Genomic DNA, 27134 nt, shown 5'->3' on the forward strand with positions numbered 1-27134 from the left:
CGCTCACCTGCACGGCGCCAAACATGCATACGACCATCATTGGCACCAAGGCAGAAGCGACTCTCATCGCTGAAGACGACACGTCTCCATTCGTCCCTCCATTCACGCCTGTCGCGACACCACTGGAGGCGGGCTGCACGATGTTGGAGCGTGAGCGGAAGACGGCCTAACGGTGTGCGGGACCGTAGCCCAGCTTCATGGAGACGGTTGCGAATGGTCCTCGCCGATACCCCAGGAGCAACAGTGTCCCTAATTTGCTGGGAAGTGGCGGTGCGGTCCCCTACGGCACTGCGTAGGATCCTACGGTCTTGGCGTGCATCCGTGCGTCGCTGTGGTCCGGTCCCAGGTCGACGGGCACGTGCACCTTCCGCCGACCACTGGCGACAACTTCGATGTACTGTGGAGACCTCACGCCCCACGTGTTGAGCAATTCGGCGGTACGTCCACCCGGCCTCCCGCATGCCCACTATACGCCCTCGCTCAAAGTCCGTCAACTGCACATACGGTTCACGTCCACGCTGTCGCGGCATGCTACCAGAGTTAAAGACTGCGATGGAGCTCCGTATGCCACGGCAAACTGGCTGACACTGACGGCGGCGGTGCACAAATGCTTCGCAGCTAGCGCCATTCGACGGCCAACACCGCTGTTCCTGGTGTGTCCGCTGTGCCGTGCGTGTGATCATTGCTTGTACAGCCCTCTCGCAGTGTCCGGAGCAAGTATGGTGGGTCTGACACACCGGTGTCAATGTGTTGTTTTTTCCATTTCCAGGAGTATAGTATCATCTCACTACAAACGATCCTCAGAAGGACAAAACGCGACCGCTGGGAAAGGAAACTTCGAACTCAGAAGAAGGAGAAGGTGGTGGAAAAACAACACAGCCATCGAGAAAGTAGAAGCCTGAATAGTAATGAATTTACTGACCGGACTTGGGATGGAAGGAAGAAATCAAGTGCAAGCTGTGATGTAACATTCACATCAACCACATGTAACAGACCACCTGAGCCTTACCCCACAAGAAAGTGACTCACTCATCAAGTTACATTGTAGCAACAGTCGACGGAAACTTCAACAGTTCTGAATGAAAATGAAAACAACATGCACGAATCAAAGCGAAATACACTCAGAAATACTCTTACTGTCACTAGTGAACCAGCTGAGCACACTGTTAATGACAGTGACAAAATCTCCGCCGGTCATAAGTCGCTCAAACACCAAAGTGGAGCAAAATCGTCAAAGTTGAAGACCAAACCAAACTAACTGTAGCACGTCATAAAATAAAAAATGGAGGTGGGAGAACACAACGCAGAGACGCGGGAAAGATCGATATGGGAATTGAACAATCAGACTCTGAATCTGGACAAAAAATAAAAAATAAAACACCTGAATAAGCTGGGAAATATACCTACTAGCAGAGAAACCCATTTTCTTCTTTATTGTTATTTCGTCCTCCAACGCCCCATATGGGTTAGAGGTGGGCTGTAGGCGGTATGTGCAAATCACTCTTCAGCCAATGGACAATAAAATAGTAAGCAGATGAAAAACAGATAGCGAAGATATATACACTGACTTTAAAACTTTTTAAAGGTGACAAAAACTGGAGGTTTTCAGATATACGATAGATGACTTTTACACTGGTAGTTGAAAACGGTAATAATAAAAGATAAAATGAAATACAATAAGCGCACATTTACAACACCGATATGTAAAAGAAGCACTGTCACTAGAAATCGTAAGGATCGTTGAAGGGGAAAAGGTTGGCTGATGAAGAGAAAAGGAATATGGGTCCATAAGGATAAAGGACTCGTGCATTGCAGCGATGGGTAAGAATGGCTGTTGGGACATTGGAGTGGGTGGAGTGAGTGGAGGAGAGGAAAGAATTGGTGACAGTAATAGCTGTTGGCAAAAGGGGGTGTAGAAAGAATGGTAGAAGAGAAAATAAAGGGTGCAAGGATATGTGCGGAGGGGAGGAAGTCCTGACAAAGTGGAATGGTGGGATGGACATATATGTGCTAGGAGGGGTAAATGTTAGAGTGGAGTTCATGTTCTAGAAGAGAGATGGTCGAAGTTTCATTGGGAGAGTATGTGTAGGCTGTGTAAGTGGAGGGTCGGTGGAGTGTGCGCGGTAGCCTATGAGAATTGGAAAGCAGTGGGGAAACGATAGGATTATTGGAGTCGAGTTTGCGCATCAAGTAGATTGTTCAGAGGTATTCAGTAGGAGTGAGGAGAGGCGGGAATGTGGTAAAGGTTCCTTGTAGTGAAGAGAAACCCAGCGTTGCCCAGGTATTTATTTATAGCTGTGCGTCGACGCCCCATACCACGATGCATCTGGCCTTGTGGTTAATGTTTATGTCATCATATCTCCTTAACTATGTGACATCCTCTTCAGTCCCGAAGTATCACATATGGTATCTCCAGATTTTTTTCGTTTTTCGTTTTCTTTCTGGGGCGCGTACGCAGCTGAACTTTTTTAGCTTGTATCACGTAAGATACTCATCGTGGTTGCCACAGTTCTCTTGCTCGTCCTTCTGCAGAGTACGTTGTGGCAGCACTGACTGTCAACTTCGAGTTCTGCAGCTACCCACATTGTCTCGGCGAAATAGAGGTAAAAACATACCTTTTTTCTAATTATGATGTTTTTCCATGTTTTAATTGCTTATTAAAGCTGGGCATACATTCCTCAGTCACTATCCAACTATAAATTAATGTTATGACGAATTTTCAAGTTTTAAACTTTTTGGTATGATATACGATACCCTGGGACTCAATGGCAACTTTGTTCACGTTGTGGAAGTGGGGTTATACGATGGTTACCCAGAAAATAATGCACCGCATTTTTTTTCTTCAACAATTTATAATGTATTAATGTAAGGAGAATAGATGCTTAATGATGAATGCAGCTAGCCGCTAACTTTGTGTAATGTCTTGTCTGTATAGACGTGTATCTGTTGCCTTTAAGATCCCTTCACTTTCACACATAAATCTATACAGTAAAGTAAGGGCCTCCGCTTTTGTCTTTTGGCATATCCGTGATAAGACAGGCGAAAAGTTAGACTAATGGAGGATTATTAGTATTTTCTCTAATTTCATTCGCTCTCTCTCTCTCTCTCTCTCTCTCTCCTTTATCTATGTACAGTTTTTAATATAATATTTCATTACGTGAAATCAGCCAAATAGAATCTCTGGTGGAGCCCTTCGTCTTAGTACTCAGCGGCTGGCTTGCTGTAAGAGATCTTTACATTTATTATTATTGTTAAGCGCTGCATTCAGCTGGGAAAATCAATCGTTTGAACAATTCGTCCCTTTTACGAAAGATTTCGAATTCCAGATGTGTACGAAGCCTTTTTGGACGATTTAACAAAGACTCGGTGATTGCAGGCTCTCTTCGACACAGCTGAAACTTCCCCACTAATTACAGGGCCAACGCGATCATCAATGATTCAGACAAAGAACTCATTCGTTCATTCACTCTAGAATAAAAGGATCACAAACCTTATTTATGAAGGAAATTGTATATTCAATCCATCTCCATTACATGTCCAGATCTTTGTTGATTCCAAGTCTTAATTATTTTCCGTTACAGTTTCTTTCTCTTCAAACAACCCGCTAGTGGCACAAATGTTAATAGCTCGCTTTAGCGAGAAGAAAAGCAAATATGTCTCTTTTATAAACCCGTCAATCTTTCAACAGATACTTCCGAAGCTGTCCTAGATACGAGTCTAACAACCATGGAGAATACATACATGTATCTCTGTTATTCCAAAGAATAAACGTACTAGAAAATACTTTGGCGTCGACGAGCTGTCGGCGCATATATTACTAGAAAATCAGATCAGATACTTTTCCAAAGTGAATAAATGTGGATGGTTTGATTGACAATGATTAATTGTTGCGTGGTAGAGGGTAATCTTCCGTGGGGACATTACAAATTCTTTATTGAACATAATGAGAATTACACATACAAAAGAATGGTGTTTCATCTACACACCCTATTTTTCCACGTGATCACCATCCCGTTGTATGGTCTTCGTCCGGTGTAAAAGAAGGTCGTGTATGTCCTGTTCGGTACCCATCCTTGTCCTGGTGGCGGAACCAGTGCTTCACTGCATGAATCACCTCCCAATCGTCCTCAAAATGTCTTCCACGAATGGCAGCCTTTATTGGCCCAAACAAGTGGAACTTCGAGGGGGCTAGGTCAGGCGCGTCAGGTGTGACAGCCGTGGATGGTCTCCCCGAACTCTACAAATCGTGAAGCTCCGCCGAACCGCCTTGTGACGACCTCACCTTCCGTGCCCAGCGACTAACTGTAATTCTGTCGACAGCAGATGCTCTATAGACTTTGCACATGCGTTTCTGAATATTCCCCACAGTTTCTTTCTCTGCAGTGAGAGATTCATTGATGGCACGTTGCTTGTAAAGTACATCACCGACAGACGCCATTTTGAAACTGTCCTGCAGCTATGCTGTCTGACAAAAACTTGTCGCGCTCACTCAGGAAACTTGAAATAATAGATACATAACGTTTCGCATTCGTAGCATTGTTTTCGGCTGAGGAAAAAAATGCGGTGCGTTACTTTCTGGGCAACCCTCGTATATTTCTTAGCTTGATTACCAGGTTTGACAGTCATGTTCAGATGATCATCATGCAGAACGCCGCAGGGGGCTCAGCTTTGTACACTGTGAGCAGTGTAAAGTGTTCCTTTGCTTCAATACTAACGGTGCTCCCATTCTCAAATACTGAGTGAATAAAGCCTGGAAATTCACGCGTCGCGGGGTACCCTTCTTTTCCACGGCACCCCTTTCATAGGTAAGTGGTACCCCCACCCCCTAAGCGACTGTTAGCTGACAGTAAGGTATATGTGTACCAAGTTTTGCTGAATTGGTCTCGTGGTTCAGGAGGAGATGTGGAACATACATACACATACACACACACACACACACACACACACACACACACACACACACAAACTTTTCCATTTTTATAATATATATGTATTAGCATGGAATCAAAAGAGTGCTTACGTTTGTAACGATAAATACTTGTGGAATTCAAAAAGATGAGCATTTTGGTGAAACTCTTAGAAATATGACATTGATACTGCCTTTTTGCAGTAATTCGTCTGCGAAGAGATCTTCGTCTTCTTTCCATTTTACTTAGCCCGCCCCCACTACAGAGAAAATGTAAAAGAGAAAATTTCTCACCATTTATACATCTTGCTCAAAAGTTTCATTCAGAGTAAATGTAAAAGTTTTGCAATGCCTTTTGCTGAATAAATACATATATATTTTTTTAAAGTGTGGTTTTTGGTAGACTGTTCGCCTGCCACGTAGGCTGGGTTCGATTTCCAGTTCCAGTTTCAAATTTTTGTACGACTTCTACGAGTATTTTCTTGAAGCGTAAATTACATACACATGAAAAAATTAAGTTGTAATGCTTTTTTAATTTAAACGATCTTAATTTATAAAAATCGTTTAAGAATTTTCGTTTGCAATGAAAACTGGAGTTTTGTGTGCAATACGTATTTAGAAATAAGAAACGTGCTTTTTCAAAATAATGACAGATATTTGTTAATTAGGATGTATTTGATGAATGTTGTATTCAAACGAAACTCGTCCAGCGGTTACCAGCCTGGAGCGCTACCAATATTTTTTCATGTACTTCATGATTCACGGAAATGTTCGTAGAACATGCACCTCTGTTTAAAAATTTGAGTCCACCTGGAATGAAACCCAGTTTACCCATATTACAAGCGAGCACTCTACCAAAGAGGCTCAGCAAAGAACCCACATTATTTTAGCTTATTAAAGAAGGTCCGAAAACTTCGAAGTCCATTTTCTCGAGAATTTTTGGCAGTCGTGTCGAAACGCTTTGGAAGATTGATATTTCAGTCCTGAACGCCACGTCCCATGAATCTAAAGTGTTACAAAAGTCCGATTGGCATGTGGTCTCCGTGTTAGAATTTGATTGTACAACGAATGATGTGTACACTCTTTTTATTGGTGCACACGTGACGGTACGAGCTACCAACATGTTCGAAAACGCCGCGCATGAGAACGGGATTTTTCCCGGGCTCATACCTAGCGTTCTGTTGGTGACAGAAATGTAGGCTCAACTGCTTTGGATAGTCCTTGGATCAGGGACCATTTTGTATTCCCACCATAAGGATCGTCTTACTGTAACCATCCTAGAGTGCAAATTATGGATATTAAACACTTCCTCCAGCTTAGACAAGTGGAGCAAATAGACTGGTTCTTTTTGCATTTGATGTGATCTACAGTGCTCCTGGAGGCACCATTAAGTCCACTGGCGATTCCCGAGAAAATTCGAAATACATATTTCCGAGATACAGAGGTTCAAATTTAACCTACTGGTTCACGTAAAGTACGCACGTTAAATCCAGTATGAGGCAAACACGTAGTTTATGAAGTGGCGTAGCACTGAGAAACATGTTGTTAAATGCCTCCATCATCATCAGAAGGGTTTTGGGGACACTACTTTTTTTGTAGTATTGATGCACACGCGATATATTTGTGCACACAAAATCCGGTCTGAGGTGTGTAATCATATAGTCTTCCGTTACTTCAGTTTCACAAACGTAAATCATCAAAATATTACTGACCCATTAAGTTCTTTTCATATGGGTGGCATGCCCTTTTATAGAAAGGAAGGGAACCAGAGGAAAAATGTTCCTGTGGGAGCAAAGAAAGGCGAATACATTACTGATTATTAAAAAAATCTTACTGAAAAGTAGTGTACCAGCTGCCTCATTCTACTTTCCTCAACGCCTTTAAAGTTTTCTCGAAACATGTGAACGTATTCGCGCCTTTTTATGCTGAGAGAGAAAGAGATAGACGGAAAAGTAATAAATACTGGAATATAGTAGACAGTGGTAGTGGTATACAAAGAGCGAAGGCGACAATGGCAGTGAGAGAGAAAGAGAAGGACACAGTAACAGTGGGACATAGTTCACAGTGACAGAAAGGAAAAGAGTGAAGGAGACAGGGTCAGTGGGAAATTTGTGGTAGGTTTTATGGGACCAGACTGCTAAAGTCATCGTGCCCTAAGCTTACACACTACTTAATCTAAGTTACGCCGAGGACAACACACACACACACACACCCATGCCCGAGGGAGAATTCGACCCTCCGACGGGGGGAGCCGTGCGAACCGTGACAAGGAGCCATAGACCGCGCGGCGAGAGAAATGAAGAGACAGAGTGAGTGGAAGTGGGTGAGAGCGAATGATAATGAGAGACAGAGTCTATGATAATGACAACAAGAAAGAGAGCTATGGTGACAGTGAAAATAGAGAGCAGCAGTGGAAGGAATAAATGAAATAGTAGCATTAAGAGAGAGCAAGAGGGAGACAGTAACAGTCGAATGAGACAGTATGAGTAGGACAGAACGAAGAAGATGTGACAGTGAAACAGGGCACAGTCACAGAGAGACAGAGATAGTAACAATGATTTCGGCTCAATGAGTGAGTGAGGATGGGAAAGCGGGAGTGGATGGGTATGAGCGAATTACAGCAGTGGGCTAATGGGTGTGAGCCACTTATAGTCAGGAGAGCGTGCGGGAGTGAGAAGTGAGTTGCGTGTTAAGAAGACCACGAATATGTTCGCATGCCAGACTTTTGGGGAAATTTTTAAAGGTGCTGAGGAAGATTGAATGAGGCAGCTGAGCAGTCAATGTCTTTCAATAAACAGGAGCCTATTCGCCTTTTTATGCTTGTATAGGAGAATTTTTCCGCTGGTATTGCACGTATTGTAAGTACATAAAACTCTTCTACTAACAGTATTTTTCTGTCTGTTTTAGATCTGAAGACTGCTAGCATAATCGAAACAAGTCACGATCTAGACGAATAAAGTTATATAGAAAATTAAGATCGCTTTTCGACATTCGTGGCCATGTAAAGCCTTAACAACTACACTTGAGGCAAAATCACATCTCAGCTCAATGGATGAACCAATAAATTACTCTTTTTTGGTCTCCTATCCCTTGTTTCATTCTTTACTCCTTAATGACGTGTTTCGATCTCAGTATCGTCAGATCTTAATGAATACTTACTATATAAATTGTAAACATTCTTCCTTAACATCAGTGGCCAGAATGATGTTAAGGAAGAACATTTACAAGTAACTCGGCAACACAACAATCGTGGCCCAGTGACATGTCGCATTTTCATCCACAAAAATTCTATCTTTGTTTGGGAACAAGGCCATGAATGCCTGCAAATGGTCTCCAAGTAGCCGAACATAACCATTTCCAGTCAACGATCGGTTCAGTTGTACGAGAAGACTCAGCCCATTCCATGTAACCACAGCCTACCCCGTAATGGAGCGGTCACCAGCTTGCATAGTGCCTTGTTGACAACTTCGATACGAAATCTTAACTCATCTGATCAGGTCACGGATTTCTACTCGTATAGGTCCCAACCGATAGGGCCACGAGCCAAGGAGAAGCGTTGTAGGCCATGTCGTGCTGTTAGCAAAGGCATTCGCGCCGGTCGTCTGCTGCCATAGCCCATTAAAGCCAAATTTCACCACATTGTCCTAACGGATACGTTCGTCGTACGCCCCGCATTGATTTCTGCGGTTATTTCACTCAGTGTTGTTTGTCTGCTAGCACTGCCAACTCTACCTAAACGGCGCTGAATGTCAGTCGTTAATTGAAGGTCATCGGCAACTGTGATGTCCGTGGTGAGAGATAATGCCTGAAATTTGGTATTCTCGACACATTCCTGACGTTATGGATCTCGGAATATTGGATTCCCTAACAATTTCCGAAATAGAATGTCTCGTGTGTCTAGCCCCAACTACCATTTCGAGTTCAGCGCCTGTTAATTTCCGTCGTGCGGCCATAATCACGTGGAGAACCTTTTCGCATGAACCATCTGAGTACAAATGAGAGCTCCGCCAATGCACTGCCCTTTTATACTCTTTGTACGCGAAACTGCTGCCATCTGCATGTGTGTATATCGCTGTCCCATGACTTTTGTGACCTCAATGTACTGCATGCGCGAAGTTAGAGACCAGTATTGTTGACGTCCGACTGTTCCAGTACCTTAGAGCGTATTGTAAGCTCAGAAATTACGACACCCTGGAGACAAAACATCTTGCAAATCACAGATGGTTGTGAACAGGTCTATTGCGTCTTCGTAGATTTCTAAAGGACGTTCGACGCCGTACCTCACCTATTACTACGATTGCTACAATTACTCAGATCTGTTAACAGTCCAGTACGCTTTACTGGACTGCGAATGTTCCACAGAAAAGGAAAAGGTGTGCAGTACGATTTTTACGTTAAAATGCGGTGAATAGAAACAATGGGGTGAATAGTAACGACATTTCCCGATGAGTTATTTCCTATCGTGTCGGAAGGTAAATGAGAAAATCATTCAAAGATTTGTTTGTCTGGGTTGTTAGTGAACGAATCTAACGAGGAAATCATGAATTTCAAACTTGACGACACTACCAGTCGACGATTTTTTCACTATATGACATACGTCAGATAGGGTGCTGACTTTGCTTACTTCGAACTTTGTCTGTAAGTACCAATCTAAATGGTGTTGTTTTAATTTAAGTACATGGAAAGAAATTCCGTTTCATTAAGTAAACGTTTACTTTTGAAGTACACATCATTTTGACTTGTGTTTCGGCTAATGTGGGGTAGTGTTTCCGTAATTTGTGGGGTGAACAGAAACCTTAATCGTCACTGTTTCTTCAGAAGGAGGCGAAGAATTTGATGGAAACGAAGAACCATCTGGCACTGTTCTCAATCCAGCAGATTACGCTATTGCCAAAGCATCTGGAAAAAGCACTCATTTCGATTTTTCGGTATGTAATTTGTTATTTGGAAGGTAAAGATTGTGTTGACATTTTTTTAAAAAAATCATGACCGATTAAATATGTTTATTCCAACGGATGAGGAGTCACTTATTATTCAAGGAGATGATGTTCTAAAGCCCTTCATTTCTTCTAGGGGTACGACTTGTAGATTCAAAGACATCATTTTTAAACATGAAGTCACTGACTTAATTTATGAAGAAACAAATTAAGTTCATCAATTTAATATTACGATAATGTAAACAGACACATAAGTATGTTTAAAAAACGAATAAAAACAACAATTCATTCAATATCATTTTCTATTGTATTAAATAAAAAGCTCTCACGAACAAGTAAGTTTAGTTTCTTATTCACCTAGATCCAAAACAGTTTTTGATATGGCCCTATTCACCTCAAAGACCAATAAATACAAAAAATAATAGCATTAATACTGTTGTATCTATTCATCGCTCTCAGAAGGATGAACAGAAAGACAAAGTTTTTATTTTTAGTGTTGTAAAAGTATAAACCAGGTCTCAAATGTAATTACAAGTTTAAAATTAGGCACAAGGCCTATAATGCCACAAAATTTTTATTTTCATACTTATTTTAAAAATTGTCTATTGAATACTGTTTCTACTCAAACCATTTTACGATGCATTCACAATAGACGTAAGCAATATTCCACATAGGATGAGCAGCACCATAAGATTACCAACTGATGGCGCTGCACAGGGGAGTATCGTCGTTGTACGTATCGTCGTTGTACGAAAGTAATGAATTGCAGAAAGTCATTTCCGTTTGATGATTGTGAAAGGCATCTCTCGTCAAACGTAGATAAATGGGTCATATACCAAAAAGACAGAACCTGATCTTATCCAATAATAAGATTAGTGGTGAACTTGAGCACGTTCAATTGAGTATGTATCTATGGACAATACCAAAAAGAGACATTGAATGGGATGACGACGTAAATTGTAGTAGGAAAGGCGAATGGAATGTCGACATAAATTGTAGTAGGAAAGACGAATGGAAATCTCTTTTTTTTTTCACTGGAAAAATCCACTGCATACGTGAAAGTAGTATGGTCAATTCTATTGTTCCATTGTTTGGAATCCTTATCAAGTAGGCATGACAACAGACAAAGAATTCAGAGATGCGCTACTAGGCTAGTAACAGGTTGGAATATTTTCCATGAATAATAGAAGTGCTGGGGAAACTTAAATGAGAATGCCTGGAAGACAGAAGGTCTAGTTCTCGCTAAATCCTGTTGTGTGACTTTAGGGAACATATATTCCAAGAAGTCTGTATGCCAGTCACGCTGCGACCATCATATATTTATGTGAGGATCATGAAAACGAGCGAGAGTAGGAGACGTATAAATGCACATAATAGTGATCTTCCTCTGTTTTATTAGGCAAATGGAATAGGAAAGAAAATCAATAATACTGGTGCGATATACCCCCGCCAAGCATTGTACAGTTTCTTCCTGAGTATACACAGGGTGAGTCACCTAACGTTACCGCTGGATATATTTCGTAAACCACATCAAATACTGACGAACCGATTCCACAGACCGAACGTGAGGAGAGGGGCTAGTGTAATTGTTTAATACAAACCATACAAAAATGCACGGAAGTATGTTTTTTAACACAAACCTACGTTTTTTTTAAATGGAACCACGTTAGTTTTGTTAGCACATTTGAACATATAAACAAATCGTAATCAGTGCCGTTTGTTGCATTGTAAAGTGTTAATTACATCCGGAGATATTGTAACCTAAAGTTGACGCTTGAAACCTCCGACGTTCAGTTGCGTGTTGTAACAAACACGGGCATAAATTGGCCAGCCCGTTCTCCTGATCTTACACCTCTGGACTTCTTTCTGTGGGGTACGTTAAAGGAGAATGTGTACCGTGATGTGCCTACAACGCCAGAGGATATGAAACAACGTATTGTGGCAGCCTGCGGCGAAATTACACCAGATGTACTGCGGCGTGTACGACATTCATTACGCCAGAGATTGCAATTGTGTGCAGTAAATGATGGTCACCACATTTAACATCTATTGGCTGACATGTCAGGACACACTCTATTCCACTCCGTAATTGAAAACGGAAACCACGTGTGTACGTGTACCTCACCCCTCATGGTACTGTACATGTGCGTCAGTGAAAAAGACCAATAAAAAGGTGTTAGCATGTGGACCTAATGTGCTGTTCCAGTCTCTTCTGTACCTAAGGTCCATCACCGTTCCCTTTGGATCCCTACGTAATTCGGTGCTCTCCGATACACACGACCGAACAGCGGAGGAGTGGTACTCAAGCGTCAACTTTAGGTTACAATATCTCCGGATGTAATTAACACTTTACAATGCAACAAACGGCACTGATTACGTATTTGTTTATATGTTCAGATGTGCTAACAAAACTAACGGGGTTCCATTTAAAAAAAGTAGGTTTGTGTTAAAAAACATACTTCCGTGCATTTTTTTATGGTTTGTATTAACCAATTACACTAGCCCCTCTCCTCATGTTCGGTCTGTGGAATGGATTCGTCAGTATTTGATGTGGTTTACGAAATACATCCAGCGATAATGTTAGGTGACTCACCCTGTATATGTAGTTCATATAGATATATATATATATCTCAGCATACGAGCTAACCGGATGCGTCTAGCACGGCAGGACCATGGAATGAATGCCACAGTCTCATTTAGTTGAAAATTACGGTCGTGCTGTAGCGCTCTCCGCCACTCTTTTAATGTATGCAAACTCTCTCTCCGAATTAAAATACGGGCCGCATTACTTACTACATAAAATAGTTCCCGCAAGGCCTGAAAGCGACCAGGGTCGGTTTACGTTATATATTTTTTATTACCTCTCAATTTTGCTTTATGTTGCTCTTATTTTTAACTAATTATTTTTGGATGCCTTGGTAAATTAACTTATCTTTATCGAACGCATGCCACGTAAAATTTGATTAATAACGATTGTATTTCACTGGAACAAGTGGCCAGCACACGCGTCTGTAATTGCCACTGCCGACAGCGAATTCCACCCTGTTGAATTATTATGGTTGTTTCGTCTTTATAAAATTCAGATTGCTCGATTACGAGAAACTGGCGTCGGATAAAGAAATTATAGCCAACTCCTATATTGCAAAAATCAAGAAATCACAAATATTGAAAAGTTTAATTAATAAAAAAATGTTGTTGTGGGTATCTAACACAAACGTTACTGAGAAATTTTAATTTTGTACAGATGTTTTAAAAATTATAGAAGGAGATTAGTTAATTTTTCTCGTTTTTCTCAGTCCGAGAGGGTAACCTCGAGCACTCAGTATTCCTGAAATTGTCATTTCACGAATTTTCAACATTTTTCGTACTCCATTAACACACAAAGTTGAATTTTACAATTGCTGCAGAGAATTACTAATTTTTCTTAACATGAATTTCCACTAACAACTGTTACTAACAATTATTCTTCACATATTTGGTAGAAAACAGCAAATACGTTATTATAATTACCAACAAAAAACGTGAATATCCTCCTTACTGAATGACTCTGAAAGATGTATTACCAGCTGCGTCATTCTAACTTCCTCATCACCTTTAAAAATGTTGCCAAAAATTGTGGCCTGTGAACGTATTCGCATTCTTTTTAACATGCAACTCGCCTCTCAGTCCCGCAAGCTGCCCTAACTGTAATTCGCTCTCCTATGATTACGGCGATCCTTTACAGAATATTTGTCCATGCTATGTCACTTTATAAACTACGGCTTGGCATCACCCCAGATTTTACACGTACGGGCAGGGTAAATTTGCAGCTCTATATCTCGGAAACGGATAAAAATATCAAGAAAATTTTCAAGGTTGTTCGACATCGGGATCTTAAGAATATGTTGTAAAAACTACAACCATTCACTGTGCGTAGTGATCTTGGATACTGCGACTCAGTTTTGGTACGAAAAGATGGTAAAAAGCGTTGGTGTTTCTATGGTACTGCCAATGAACTAATGGTACCTCTATATGTCCCGTAAGACCCACTGTATATCACAATGTGATTTGCTCCATTTGCCTATGCAGGTAGAAGTGTTAATTAAATAAAACAACAAGTTTACTGTTACCAGTCACTGTTTATTTGTCTCCCCGACGCGTTTCAAAGGTTTAAACCTCCATCATCAGGTGGATTTACATTTGTTAGTATGACGTTTGTGTGTGTTGTGTTACGATTTTTTGTAGGAACTTGTGGGACTGTCTTCAGTGGTCACAGGTTCCTTCACTGTCGTAGCACACCACATGTACACTGTCATACATGTGGTGTTACGACAGTGAAAGGAACGTGTGACCATAGGAGACAATTCCACAAGTTTATACAAAAAAAAAAGAGTCGTAATACAACACACACAAATGTCATAAAAAAAGAGTCGTAATAGAACACACACAAATGTCATACTAACAAATGTAAATCCACCTGAACGGGTCGTGGAGATAAATAAACAGTGACTGATAACAGTAAACTTGTTTCATTTAATGTCAATAACAGTCACGGTAAAGCATAACCTAAAATGTTCTCATTTAAAAGTGTGTAATATTCATTCTTTGACCCTGTACTGCAGCATTGTGACAGCCCCGGAAGAATTCCGTTTACATAGAGGGTGTTTAGGAACGTATTAAGTAGTACATCCTGTCACTTGTGTAGCGATTATCTATCTGGAGATGTCATCTATGTCGCTAAATAGAAGCGTTTCCCTTCCTTTTATTTATGAAGCATCCTCAGTGCCTGTAATACATCTTTGTTATACACTGACGGAAAAATATAGCAACACCAAGAAGAAGTTGGTAAGCGTGTTTTTACACCTGAAAGATGAAATCTGTTCAGATTTTGAGCCACCTGCATCAGAGTGGCGTTAGTAGTGCCACTATGAGTACGCAAATCATGTTTGCTTTAAATACACGCCGTAACGGTCGTGAGTGTTATATTTGAGATTGGACGAGGTGAGTTGATTTTTGTGAAGAATTCCTTCAAGGACATAAAGATGCCATTATCTGTATCTCACTGAGTTTGAAAGAGGTCGTATAATAGGACTGTGAGAAGCTGGATATTCCTTCGAAGATATTGCAGAAAGACTTGGCAGAGTTGTAGCCACTGTAAATCATTGCTGGCAGCGGTGGTCTAGAGAATATGCGGTCGCAAGAAGACCAAGTTCCGGACGGTTACGTGGCATTATCGAGAGGAGAGATCATCGTGTTCGGTGTATGGCTTCGGTGTATCGTACTGCGTCTGCAGCAGCAGTTTGAGCAGCAGTTGGTACCACAATAATATGAAGAACTGTTACTGCAAGAACAGCTAACACTGACCGCCAATTGCGACTTCAGCAGTGCCAAGCGACAGATCGTTGGAGGACAGGGTGGAAGTCTGTTCCGTTTTCTGATGAAAGCTGTTTCTGCCTTGGTGCCAGTGATGGCCCTGTGTCAGATACGAAGAGTTCCGTTCAGAGCATGCCACCAACCTGTCTGCGTGCTAAACGCACTGGACCTATACCTAGAGTTATGGTTTGGGGTGCGATTTCGTATGACACCAGGAGCACACTCGGGCTTATCCCACGCATCCTGATTACAAATTTGTGCGTCAGTCTGGTGATTACACTTGTTGTGCGACCATTCACGAACAGCATTCCAGGGACTATATTCCAAAAAGATAAGGCTCGCCCACATGCCGCTGTTGTTACCGAATACGCTCTACAGAGTGCCGAAATGCTGCATTGCTCTGCTCGACCATCAGAGTTGTCTCAAATCGAGAAGATATGGGACATCACCAGACAACAATTCCAGTGTAACAGGCATGGAGCTCGATCCCATAAGCTGACATCTGGCACCTGACCTGTACAACACAATACATGCACGTTTGCATGCTTGCATTCAACAGTCTGGCGGTTACATAAGGTATTAATGTACTAGCATATCACATTTGCAATGGCGTATCTCATGCTTGCATTAGCCTATGATCTTGCAATATTAATCACATAAATACACTCCTGGAAATGGAAAAAAGAACACATTGACACCGGTGTGTCAGACCCACCATACTTGCTCCGGACACTGCGAAAGGGCTGTACAAGCAATGATCACACGCACGGCACAGCGGACACACCAGGAACCGCGGTGTTGGCCGTCGAATGGCGCTAGCTGCGCAGCATTTGTGCACCGCCGCCGTCAGTGTCAGCCAGTTTGCCGTGGCATACGGAGCTCCATCGCAGTCTTTAACACTGGTAGCATGCCGCGACAGCGTGGACGTGAACCGTATGTGCAGTTGACGGACTTTGAGCGAGGGCGTATAGTGGGCATGCGGGAGGCCGGGTGGACGTACCGCCGAATTGCTCAACACGTGGGGCGTGAGGTCTCCACAGTACATCGAAGTTGTCGCCAGTGGTCGGCGGAAGGTGCACATGCCCGTCGACCTGGGACCGGACCGCAGCGACGCACGGATGCACGCCGAGACCGTAGGATCCTACGCAGTGCCGTAGGGGACCGCACCGCCACTTCCCAGCAAATTAGGGACACTGTTGCTCCTGGGGTATCGGCGAGGACCATTCGCAACCGTCTCCATGAAGCTGGGCTACGGTCCCGCACACCGTTAGGCCGTCTTCCGCTCACGCCCCAACATCGTGCAGCCCGCCTCCAGTGGTGTCGCGACAGGCGTGAATGGAGGGACGAATGGAGACGTGTCGTCTTCAGCGATGAGAGTCGCTTCTGCCTTGGTGCCAATGATGGTCGTATGCGTGTTTGGCGCCGTGTAGATGAGCGCCACAATCAGGACTGCATACGACCGAGGCACACAGGGCCAACACCCGGCATCATGGTGTGGGGAGCGATCTCCTACACTGGCCGTACACCACTGGTGATCGTCGAGGGGACACTGAATAGTGCACGGTACATCCAAACCGTCATCGAACCCATCGTTCTACCATTCCTAGACCGGCAAGGGAACTTGCTGTTCCAACAGGACAATGCACGTCCGCATGTATCCCGTGCCACCCAACGTGCTCTAGAAGGTGTAAGTCAACTACCCTGGCCAGCAAGATCTCCGGATCTGTCCCCCATTGAGCATGTTTGGGACTGGATGAAGCGTCGTCTCACGCGGTCTGCACGTCCAGCACGAACGCTGGTCCAACTGAGGCGCCAGGTGGAAATGGCATGGCAAGCCGTTCCACAGGACTACATCCAGCATCTCTACGATCGTCTCCATGGGAGAATAGCAGCCTGCATTGCTGCGAAAGGTGGATATACACTGTACTAGTGCCGACATTGTGCATGCTCTGTTGCCTGTGTCTATGTGCCTGTGGTTCTGTCAGTGTGATCATGTGATGTATCTGACCCCAGGAATGTGTCAATAAAATTTCCCCTTCCTGGGACAATGAATTCACGGTGTTCTTATTTCAATTTCCAGGAGTATATGTTACCTAGACAAACGTATTACTGAAATTTCATCACTCTACATTCTTTTTTCGTATTGCGAATCTTTCCGCCAGTATATTTATAGTGTAATATGATTTGTAATATTTACAAATATCTTACTTTATTACAGTCTTCCTGTTATTCTCTAATTGTCAGGTGTTAAACAAATTTTTGGAGCACAAGTTGCGAAAGGTCCTACTAACGATTTTTCAGACCTTATTATCTGACTGCATTATCATTCAAGGGCTTCACTTTCACATGGATTTTTTTTTTTTTTAATTTACCGCCGTGGTCTAGGGGTAGCGTCTTTCATTAGTAATCAAAACGTCCTCGTGTCCCGGGTTCGAATCGCGTCACTGCTTAAATTTTGATTAATAATCAGCATTGGCGACCGAATACTCCCGGCATAAGAAGTCAACGGCCTTATCAAGAGGGCGGAGGAGCGGACAGAGGTTCAGGGCACTCTCTTGTCCTATGAGTGGGAAATTGCCCCTAAAGGTGGTAGAATCAACAATAATCAACGGCATGAGGATGCACAAGGCAACGGAAACCACTGCATTAAAGACACGTAACATGCATCCACAGGACGTGTGAGCTGTAATTGAAGAAATATCATGATGATGATCTCTCCATTGGCAAAAGGTTTCGGAATATTCCCCCTTCGGATCTCCGGGAGCGTATTGCCAAAGGGGAGGTGACCATGAGAAGAAGACTGATAAATCAACGAAAGGATAACGTTCCACGAGTCGGGGAATGGAATGTCAGAAGATTGAATGTGGTAGCGAAACTAGAAAATCTGAAAAGGGAAATGCAAAGGCTCAATCTAGATATAATAGGGATCAGGAAAGTGCAATGGAAAGAAGACAATGATTTCTGGTCAGATGAATATAGTGTAATATCAACAGCGGCAGAAAGTGGTATAACGGTAAAGGCCTCGTCATGAACGGGAATGTAGGGCAGAGAGTGTGTTACTGTGAACAGTTCAGTAGTAGGGTTGTTCTTATCAGAATCGACAGCAAACCAATACCGACAACGATACCTCAGTTATACATGCCGACGTCGCAAGCTGAAGATGAAGAGACAGAGAGAGTATATGAAGATATTAAACGGATAACACAGTATGTAAAGGGAGATGAAATTCTAATAGTCATGGGAGACTGTAATGCAGTTGTAGGGGAAGAAGAAAAGGTTACAGAGAATATGGGTTAGGGACAAGGAATGAGAGAGAAAGACTAATTGAGTTCTGTAATAAAATTCAGCTAGTAATAGCGATTACTGTGTTCAAGAATCACAAGAGGCGGAGGTGTACTTGGAAAGAGCCGGGTCGATACGGAAAGATTTCAGCTAGATTACATCATGGTCAGACAGAGATCCCGAAATCCGATACCGGATTGTAAGGAGTACCCAGGAGCAGATATAGATTCAGATAACAATACAATAGTGATGAAGAGTAGGCTGAAGTTTAAAACATTAATCAGGAACAATCAATAGGCAAATAATCGGGATACCGAAGTACTAAGGAATGACAGATACGCTATAAGTTCTCTAAGGCTATAGATACAGCAATAAGGAATAGCTCAGTAGGCAGTAGAGTTGAAGAGGAATGGACATCCCTAAAAAGGGCCATCACAGAAGTTGGAAAGAAAACTATAGGAACAGGTAAGGTAACTGCGAAGAAACCATGGGTAACAGAAGAAATACTTCCGTTGATCAATGGAAGAAGGAAGTAGACATATGTTCCAGGAAACTCAGGAACGTAGAAATACAAGTCATTGAGGAATGAAATAAATAGGAAGTGCAGCGAAGCTAAGATGAAATGGCTGCAGGAAAAATGTGAAGACATCGAAAAGAAATTATTGTCAGAAGGACAGACTCATCATACACGAAAGTCAAAACAACCTTCGGTGACATTAAAACGAAGGGTGATAACATTAAGAGTGCAACGGGAATTCCAATGTTAAATGCAGAGGAGAGAGCGGATAGATGGAAAGAATACATTGAAAGCCTCTGTGAGGCGGAAGAGAAGACACAGGAGTCGATTTAGAAGAGATAGGGGCTCCACTATTAGAATCAGAATTTAAAAGTGCTTTCGAGAATTTAAGGTCAAATAAGGTAGGATGAATAGATAACACTCTATCGTTGTTGTGGTCTTCAGTCCTGAGACTGGTTTGATGCAGCTCTCCATGCTACTCTATCCTGTGCAAGCTTCTTCATCTCCCAGTACCTACTGCAACCTACATCCTTCTGAATCTGCTTAGTGTATTCATCTCTTGGTCTCCCCCTACGATTTTTACCCTCCTCACTGCCCTCCAATACTAAATTGGTGATCCCTTGATGCCTCAGAACATGTCCTACCAACCGATCCCTTCTTCTGGTCAAGTTGTGCCACAAACTTCTCTTCTCCCCAATCCTATTCAATACTTCCTCATTAGTTATGTGATCTACCCATCTAATCTTCAGCATTCTTCTGTAGCACCACATTTCAAAAGCTTCTATTCTCTTCTTGTCCAAACTATTTACCGTCCATGTTTCACTTCCATACATGGCTACACTCCATACAAATACTTTCAGAAATGACTTCCTGACACTTAAATCTATACTCGATGTTAACAAATTTCTCTTCTTCAGAAACGCTTTCCTTGCCATTGCCAGTCTACATTTAATATCCTCTCTACTTCGACCATCATCAGTTATTTTGCTCCCCAAATAGCAAAACACCTTTACTACTTTAAGTGTCTCATTTCCTAATCTAATTCCCTCAGCATCACCCGACTTAATTCGACTACATTCCATTATCCTTGTTTTGCTTTTGTCGATGTTCATCTTATATCCTCCCTTCAAGACACCATCCATTCCGTTCAACTGCTCTTCCAAGTCGTTTGCTGTCTCTGACAGAATTACAATGTCATCGGCGAACCTCAAAGTTTTTATTTCTTCTCCATGGATTTTAATACCTACTCCGAATTTTTCTTTTGTTTCCTTTACTGCTTGCTCAATATACAGATTGAATAACATCTGGGAGAGGCTACAACCCTGTCTCACTCCCTTCCCAACCACTGCTTCCCTTTCATGTCCCTCGACTCTTATAACTGCCATCTGGTTTCTGTACAAATTGTAAATAGCCTTTCGCTCCCTGTATTTTACCCCTGCCACCTTTAGAATTTGAAAGAGAGTATTCCAGTTAACATTGTCAAAAGCTTTCTCTAAGTCTACAAATGCTAGAAACGTAGGTTTGCCTTTCCTTAATCTTTCTTCTAAGATAAGTCGTAAGGTCAGTATTGCCTCACGTGTTCCAGTATTTCTACAGAATCCAACTGATCTTCCCGAGGTCGGCTTCTACTAGTTTTTCCATTCGTCTGTAAAGAATTCGTGTTAGTACTTTGCAGCTGTGGCTTAATAAGCTGATTGTTCGGTAATTTTCACATCTGTCAACACCTGCTTTCTTTGGGATTGGAATTATTATATTCTTCTTGAAGTCTGAGGGTATTTCGCCTGTTTCATACATTTTGCTCACCAGATGGTAGAGTTTTGTCAGGACTGGCTCTCCCAAGGCCGTCAGTAGTTCCAATGGAATGTTGTCTACTCCGGGGGCCTTATTTCGACTCAGGTCTTTCAGTGCTCTGTCAAACTCTTCACGCAGTATCGTATCTCCCATTTCATCTTCATCTACATCCTCTTCCATTTCCATAATATTGTCCTCAAGTGCATCGCCCTTGTATAGACCCTGTATATACTCCTTCCACCTTTCTGCTTTCCCTTCTTTGCTTAGAACTGGGTTTCCATCTGAGCTCTTGATGTTCATACAAGTGGTTCTCTTACCTCCAAAGGTCTCTTTAATTTTCCTGTAGGCAGTATCTATCTTACCCCTAGTGAGATAAGCCTCTACATCCTTACATTTGTCCTCTAGCCATCCCTGCTTAGCCATTTTGCACTTCCTGTCGATCTCATTTTTGAGTCGTTTGTATTCTTTTTCGCCTGCTTCATTTACTGCATTTTTATATTTTCTCCTTTCATCAATTAAATTCAATATTTCTTCTGTTACCCAAGGATTTCTACTAGCCCTCGTCTTTTTACCTACTTGATCCTATGCTGCCTTCACTACTTCATCCCTCAAAGCTACCCATTCTTCTTCTACTGTATTTCTTTCCCCCATTCCTGTCAATTGTTCCCTAATGCTCTCCCTGAAACTCTCTACAACCTCTGGTTCTTTCAGTTTATCCTGGTCCCATCTCCTTAAATTCCCACCTTTTTGCAGTTTCTTCAGTTTTAATCTACAGGTCATAACCAATAGATTGTGGTCAGAGTCCACATCTGCCCCTGGAAATGTCTTACAATTTAAAACCTGGTTCCTAAATCTCTGTCTTACCATTATATAATCTATCTGATACCTTTTAGTATCTCCAGGGTTCTTCCATGTATACAACCTTCTATCATGATTCTTAAACCAAGTGTCAGCTATGATTAAGTTGTGCTCTGTGCAAAATTCTACCAGGCGGCTTCCTCTTTCATTTCTTAGCCCCAATCCATATTCACCTACTACGTTTCCTTCTCTCCCTTTTCCTACACTCGAATTCCAGTCACCCATGACTATTAAATTTTCGTCTCCCTTCACTATCTGAATAATTTCTTTTATTTCATCATACATTTCTTTAATTTCTTCGTCATCTGCAGAGCTAGTTGGCATATAAACTTGTACTACTGTAGTAGGTGTGGGCTTCGTATCTATCTTGGCCACAATAATGCGTTCACTATGCTGTTTGTAGTAGCTTACCCGCATTCCTATTTTCCTATTCATTATTAAACCTACTCCTGCATTACCCCTATTTGATTTTGTATTTATAACCCTGTATTCACTTGACCAAAAGTCTTGTTCCTCCTGCCACCGAACTTCACTAATTCCCACTATATCTAACTTTAACCTATCCATTTCCCTTTTTAAATTTTCTAACCTACCTGCCAGATTAAGGGATCTGACATTCCACGCTCCGATCCGTAGAACGCCAGTTTTCTTTCTCCTGATAACGACATCCTCTTGAGTAGTCCCCGCCCGGAGATCCGAATGGGGGACTATTTTACCTCCGGAATATTTTACCCAAGAGGACGCCATCATCATTTAATCATACAGTAAAGCTGCATGTCCTCGGGAAAAATTACGGCCGTAGTTTCCCCTTGCTTTCAGCCGTTCGCAGTACCAGCACAGCAAGGCCGTTTTGGTTATTGTTACAAGGCCAGATCAGTCAATCATCCAGACTGTTGCCCTTGCAACTACTGAAAAGGCTGCTGCCCCTCTTCAGGAACCACACGTTTGTCTGGCGTCTCAACAGATACCCCTCCGTTGTGGTTGCACCTACGGTACGGCTATCTGTATCGCTGAGGCACGCAAGCCTCCCCACCAACGGCAAGGTCCATGGTTCATGGGGAGGAAATCAGAATTTCTAAAATCATTGGGGGAAGTGGCAACAAAGCGACCTCGTTGGTGGGTAGAATGTATGAGTCCGGCAACATACCATACGATTTTCCAAAAAACATCATCGTCTCAATTCCGAAGACTGAGAGACCTGTCAAGTGCGAGAATTATTTCAAAATCGGCTAAACATCTCATGCGGCCAAGCTGAAGAATGTAAAAGAAAACTGAGGATGTGCTAGATGACGATCATTTTGGCTTTAGAAAACGTGTAGACACGAGTGAGGCAATTCTGACGCTGCGACTGATAATGGAAGCAAGACTAAAGAAAAATCAAGACACGTTCATAGAATTTGTCAACCTAGAAATAGCGCTCGTCAATGTAAAACGGTGCAAGATGTTATGAGTTCTGAGAAAAAAAGGGATAAGCTGTAGGGAGAGACTGGTAATATACAATATGTACGAAAACCAAGAGGGAATAATAATAGCGGACGACCAAGAACGAAGTGCTCGGATTAAAAATGGTGTAAGACAAGGATGTACGCTTTCGCCCCTGATGTTCAGTCTGTACATCGAAGAAGCAACGACGGAAATGAAAGAAATATTCAGGAATGGAATTAAAATTCAAGATGGAAAGGGTATCAATGATACGATTCACTGACGAAATTGCTATCCTGAGTGAAAGTGAAGAAGAATTACATAATCTGGAATGAACAACATAATGAGTAAAGAATATAGATTGAGATTAAATAGAAGAAATACGAAAGTAATGAGAAGTAGCAGAAATGAGAACAGCACTGATGGTCTCGAAGTAGATGAAGTTAAGGAATACTGCTACCTAGGTACTAAAATAACGAATGACGGACAGATGTCTGGTTTGTGGGGAGCTCAACTTCGTGGTCATCATCGCCCGTACGAAGTCCCAGTTCTTATACAGTTTCTCAGTTTTCGCAGTTCACTGTCACAAATGATGATGGTGATGATTATGATGATGAAATTATGAGGACAACACAAACCAGTCCAATTTTCTACACAGTCCACTGTCACAAACGATGATGGTGATGATTATGATGATGAAATGATGAGGACAACGCAAACACCAAGTCCCCGGCCAGAAAAAAATCCCCAACCCGGACGGGAATCGAACCCGGTACTCCGTGGTCCAGAGGCAGCAGCGCTAGCCACAAGATCACTAGCCGCGTCATGGCCGGAGTGAGGAGAACATCAAAAGCATACTATCAATGGCAAAATGTCACTCCTGGCCCAGAGAAAATCAAACATAGGTCTTAATTTGAGGAAGAAATTTCTGAGAATGGACGTCTGGAGTACAGCATTATATGGTAGTGAAGCATGAATTGTGGGGAAAACCGGAACTGAGGAGAATTGAAGCATTTGAGATGTGGTGCTACAGACTAATTTTGAAAGTTAGTTGGACTGATAAGCTAAATATAGAGGAGGTTCTGCGCAGAATCGGAGAGGAAAAGAATATGTGTAAAACACTGACAAAGAGAAGAGACAAAATGATAGGACATCTGTTAAGACATGAGGGAATGACATCCATGGTAGTAGAGGGAACTGTAGAGGTCAAAAAGTGTAGAGGAATACAGAGAATGGAATATGTCCAGCAAATAATTGAGGACGTAGGTTGCAAGTGCTGCTCTGAGGTGAAGAGGTTGGCACAGGAGCGGAATTCGTGACGGTTCGCATCAAACCACTCAGAAGACTGATGACCAAAAAAAAGGTACACATATTAGTTGTGTGTTAGTGAAGTGTTTTTAGTGTTCACATTGTTGACAACCGCAGCTGTGTGTAGTCGTGTTTTGTTTGCTTGCGGTGTCGGTATGCAGTATGATATAAAAGCAAACTGCCTTTTATTTAGTTTTGCAGAGGGAGCAGATCCCTTTTATTTAGTTTTGCAGAAGGAGCAGACCTCCAAGAACTCATTAACTAATTAGCCAAAGAAAACATAATTTCGAACAATGACTTGATGGAGAGACGCAGGTCGTAAGCTAAGGCAAACTTTTTTTTGTCCATTGACGTTGTAACTTAGTTTTGCTCCAATGAAAGCTGTAAGTTCATCATTTCGAAACACTTCAGTGTCCTGTACAATAACTAAACTGTACTTCTCCGGTTGACATTTCAGGATGGCATCTGTAGAGCAGGAGAGACTTTCACCAAAAACCAACTAAAGGCGGCCGTGAACGAGTGCAACGACACGTACTTCTTATCTCAAAGTAAGTACGCTTACAATAATCTAGCTAAAGCTCTTCGAACCCATAATCTCCCAGCTTAAGGCTAAACGGGATTACTTGCTGAAAATACCAATTTTTTGTGTTACTCTTCCTAGTCTTTTGCTGAGAGCTCCTTCAATTGAAAACAAACTTTCAGAAGCCATTTATTATCGGAAATGACACAGAAAGAGCTAAATTATTTTTAACATTAAAAGCACTTATGATGGGGACACAATGAATTGACTAACATAAAGGTCCTACAGAGATTTGGTGATAGACTCTACGTGAATTAGTGTAGACGCTCACAAGATTATTTTTATATTACCAATTGCACTACCGGTACGCGCTCCACTGTTCATGTTCGCCTCAAATTTCGGTTGTCCCTTGTATGTTTCCACACTTTGAAAGCTCAACAGGTGCTCTCGCGGTAGCTTGCAGGAGTGTGGAAGATATTGAGAGTTGTAAGTGACAAATTGTAACTTTTAGTGAATCCCTGTGGTGTGCAAGAATTGTGTTATTGTAGTGTAATGTCCGCAGAAAGCAGATATGTTGATCTGAGTTCAAGTCTGTCACACAATTTTAATGTGCAATAGATCATATAAAACGGTATTTACTCGTTTGTAATCTTTGCAAACCATTCCATAGTATTAAAACGTGCAGTTCACCTTAGAGTTTTTGTATAAATGCCAGAGTCTAGCTACACATCAGTGGACCCTAATAGAGGATCCGGCAAAAGCAATCTTTAAATTATAATGCAACAAGTTTTTAAACGTATTAAATACACAAACTAAGCTCCTTTCAGTAAGGATATTGCGTGTTAGGCTTTAAGGTTATAGTTCTAAAGATAACAGTAGTAATTTTGTTTTATAAATGAAATATGGCGTTTCAGTCTTCGATCGCTATTCTTTATTTTCAATTACCGGTTTCGGGCTAGCTGCCCATCTTCAGATCTGTTAGACAAAATTAAAAATATAATTAAGAAGAGAGATACAGTTAGTGATAGAAATATCTTAGTTTACAAAAAGAAATTTTGGAACGTATTAAATGCCAACATACCAAATATTGTAGTTACAGAGTAACTTGTCCGTACAGAACACTCGGTTCGCTGTCATAAGTAAAGTAAATTTCAATGTGTTAAAACCTTATATCGCAGTTTTTTAAGAGTAACCTGATTGGTAACTGTAAAAAGTGCCGTCTACCTATAACAATTGTGCAGCTGTTATTATTTCACCGTATATATTAATGGCGAATATTCTTTTTAATAAAACAATTTTTAAGGTAATAACATATGAATAATCTTTTTTGAGTGGACCATGAAACGAAAAATTTACACTAATTTAAAATTTCTTTATAAAGAAACATAAAAAATAATTAAAATGTGCATATTCTTTAGAAAATGTGCGTTTCCTCCTCTTTGTTTTGATTTGTGGTGGAGTGGATTTCCCTACGTCAGAACGTATACAACTCCACGCCGAGTCCCCTTCCGCCGCGCCCAATTCACCTCGCCGCCAGTACGCTGAGGGCCGTTCCGCTGTAGATGTTTATTACTAGGGCGTGCTGTTGCATTCAAGAGTAAGCCTAAAACAGGTCTTTAAAAATATCATAATAATTCCTGTGCATAAAATCACTTTGCTCATTAAGTAGTAGGCCTGGGGTTTTTCTTTGATGACCGTATATTTCAATCTCTTTGGAGCTTTAAGTAGCACCTCCATTTGTTCATTTACATTACTCACTTCATGTCTACTCTCTTTTACATGTGTTCCAAATGCTGTTCGATTGCTATGACTGCAATGTTCCCTGTATCGAATTTCAAAATTCCGCCCTGTTTATCCTATATAATAACTGCCACATTCAGCACATTTAATCTTATAAACTCCGGAATTATTGTACTTCATTTGTTTTGTCGTTGCTGGTTTATGTCTTAGTCTATGTGCCATTTGCCATTCATTCTGAAATGCCACTGCGATGTTTTTTGGAAAGCATTTAGCAATTCTTTCCGACACACGCCCTTTGTATCTCAGGGTGACAAACTTCTTCTTAACTTTAATTTTCCTAGAATCGCTACTGAAACGGCCCTCAGCGTGCTGGCGGCGATGTGAATTGGGCGCAGCGGAAAAGGACTCGGCGTGGCGTTGTATACGTTCTGACGTAGGGAAATCCACTCCACCACCAATCAAAACAAAGAAGAGGAAACGCACATTTTCTAAAGAATATGT

The 27134-nt window shown here is 41.8% G+C and overlaps 1 protein-coding gene across 1 annotated transcript in view; it reads left to right on the forward strand.

Moving 5' to 3' along the window:
- LOC126100783 (uncharacterized) overlaps positions 1–27134 on the forward strand; it is a 61575-nt gene that overhangs the window by 13956 nt on the left and 20485 nt on the right. The window contains exon 2 of the mRNA XM_049911404.1: positions 24831–24921. Within this exon, the coding sequence (XP_049767361.1) occupies positions 24831–24921 (91 nt within the window). The remainder of the gene's footprint in view (positions 1–24830; positions 24922–27134) is intronic.

Source organism: Schistocerca cancellata, chromosome 9, assembly GCF_023864275.1.
Source record: "Schistocerca cancellata isolate TAMUIC-IGC-003103 chromosome 9, iqSchCanc2.1, whole genome shotgun sequence".
Lineage (NCBI taxonomy): Eukaryota > Metazoa > Arthropoda > Insecta > Orthoptera > Acrididae > Schistocerca > Schistocerca cancellata.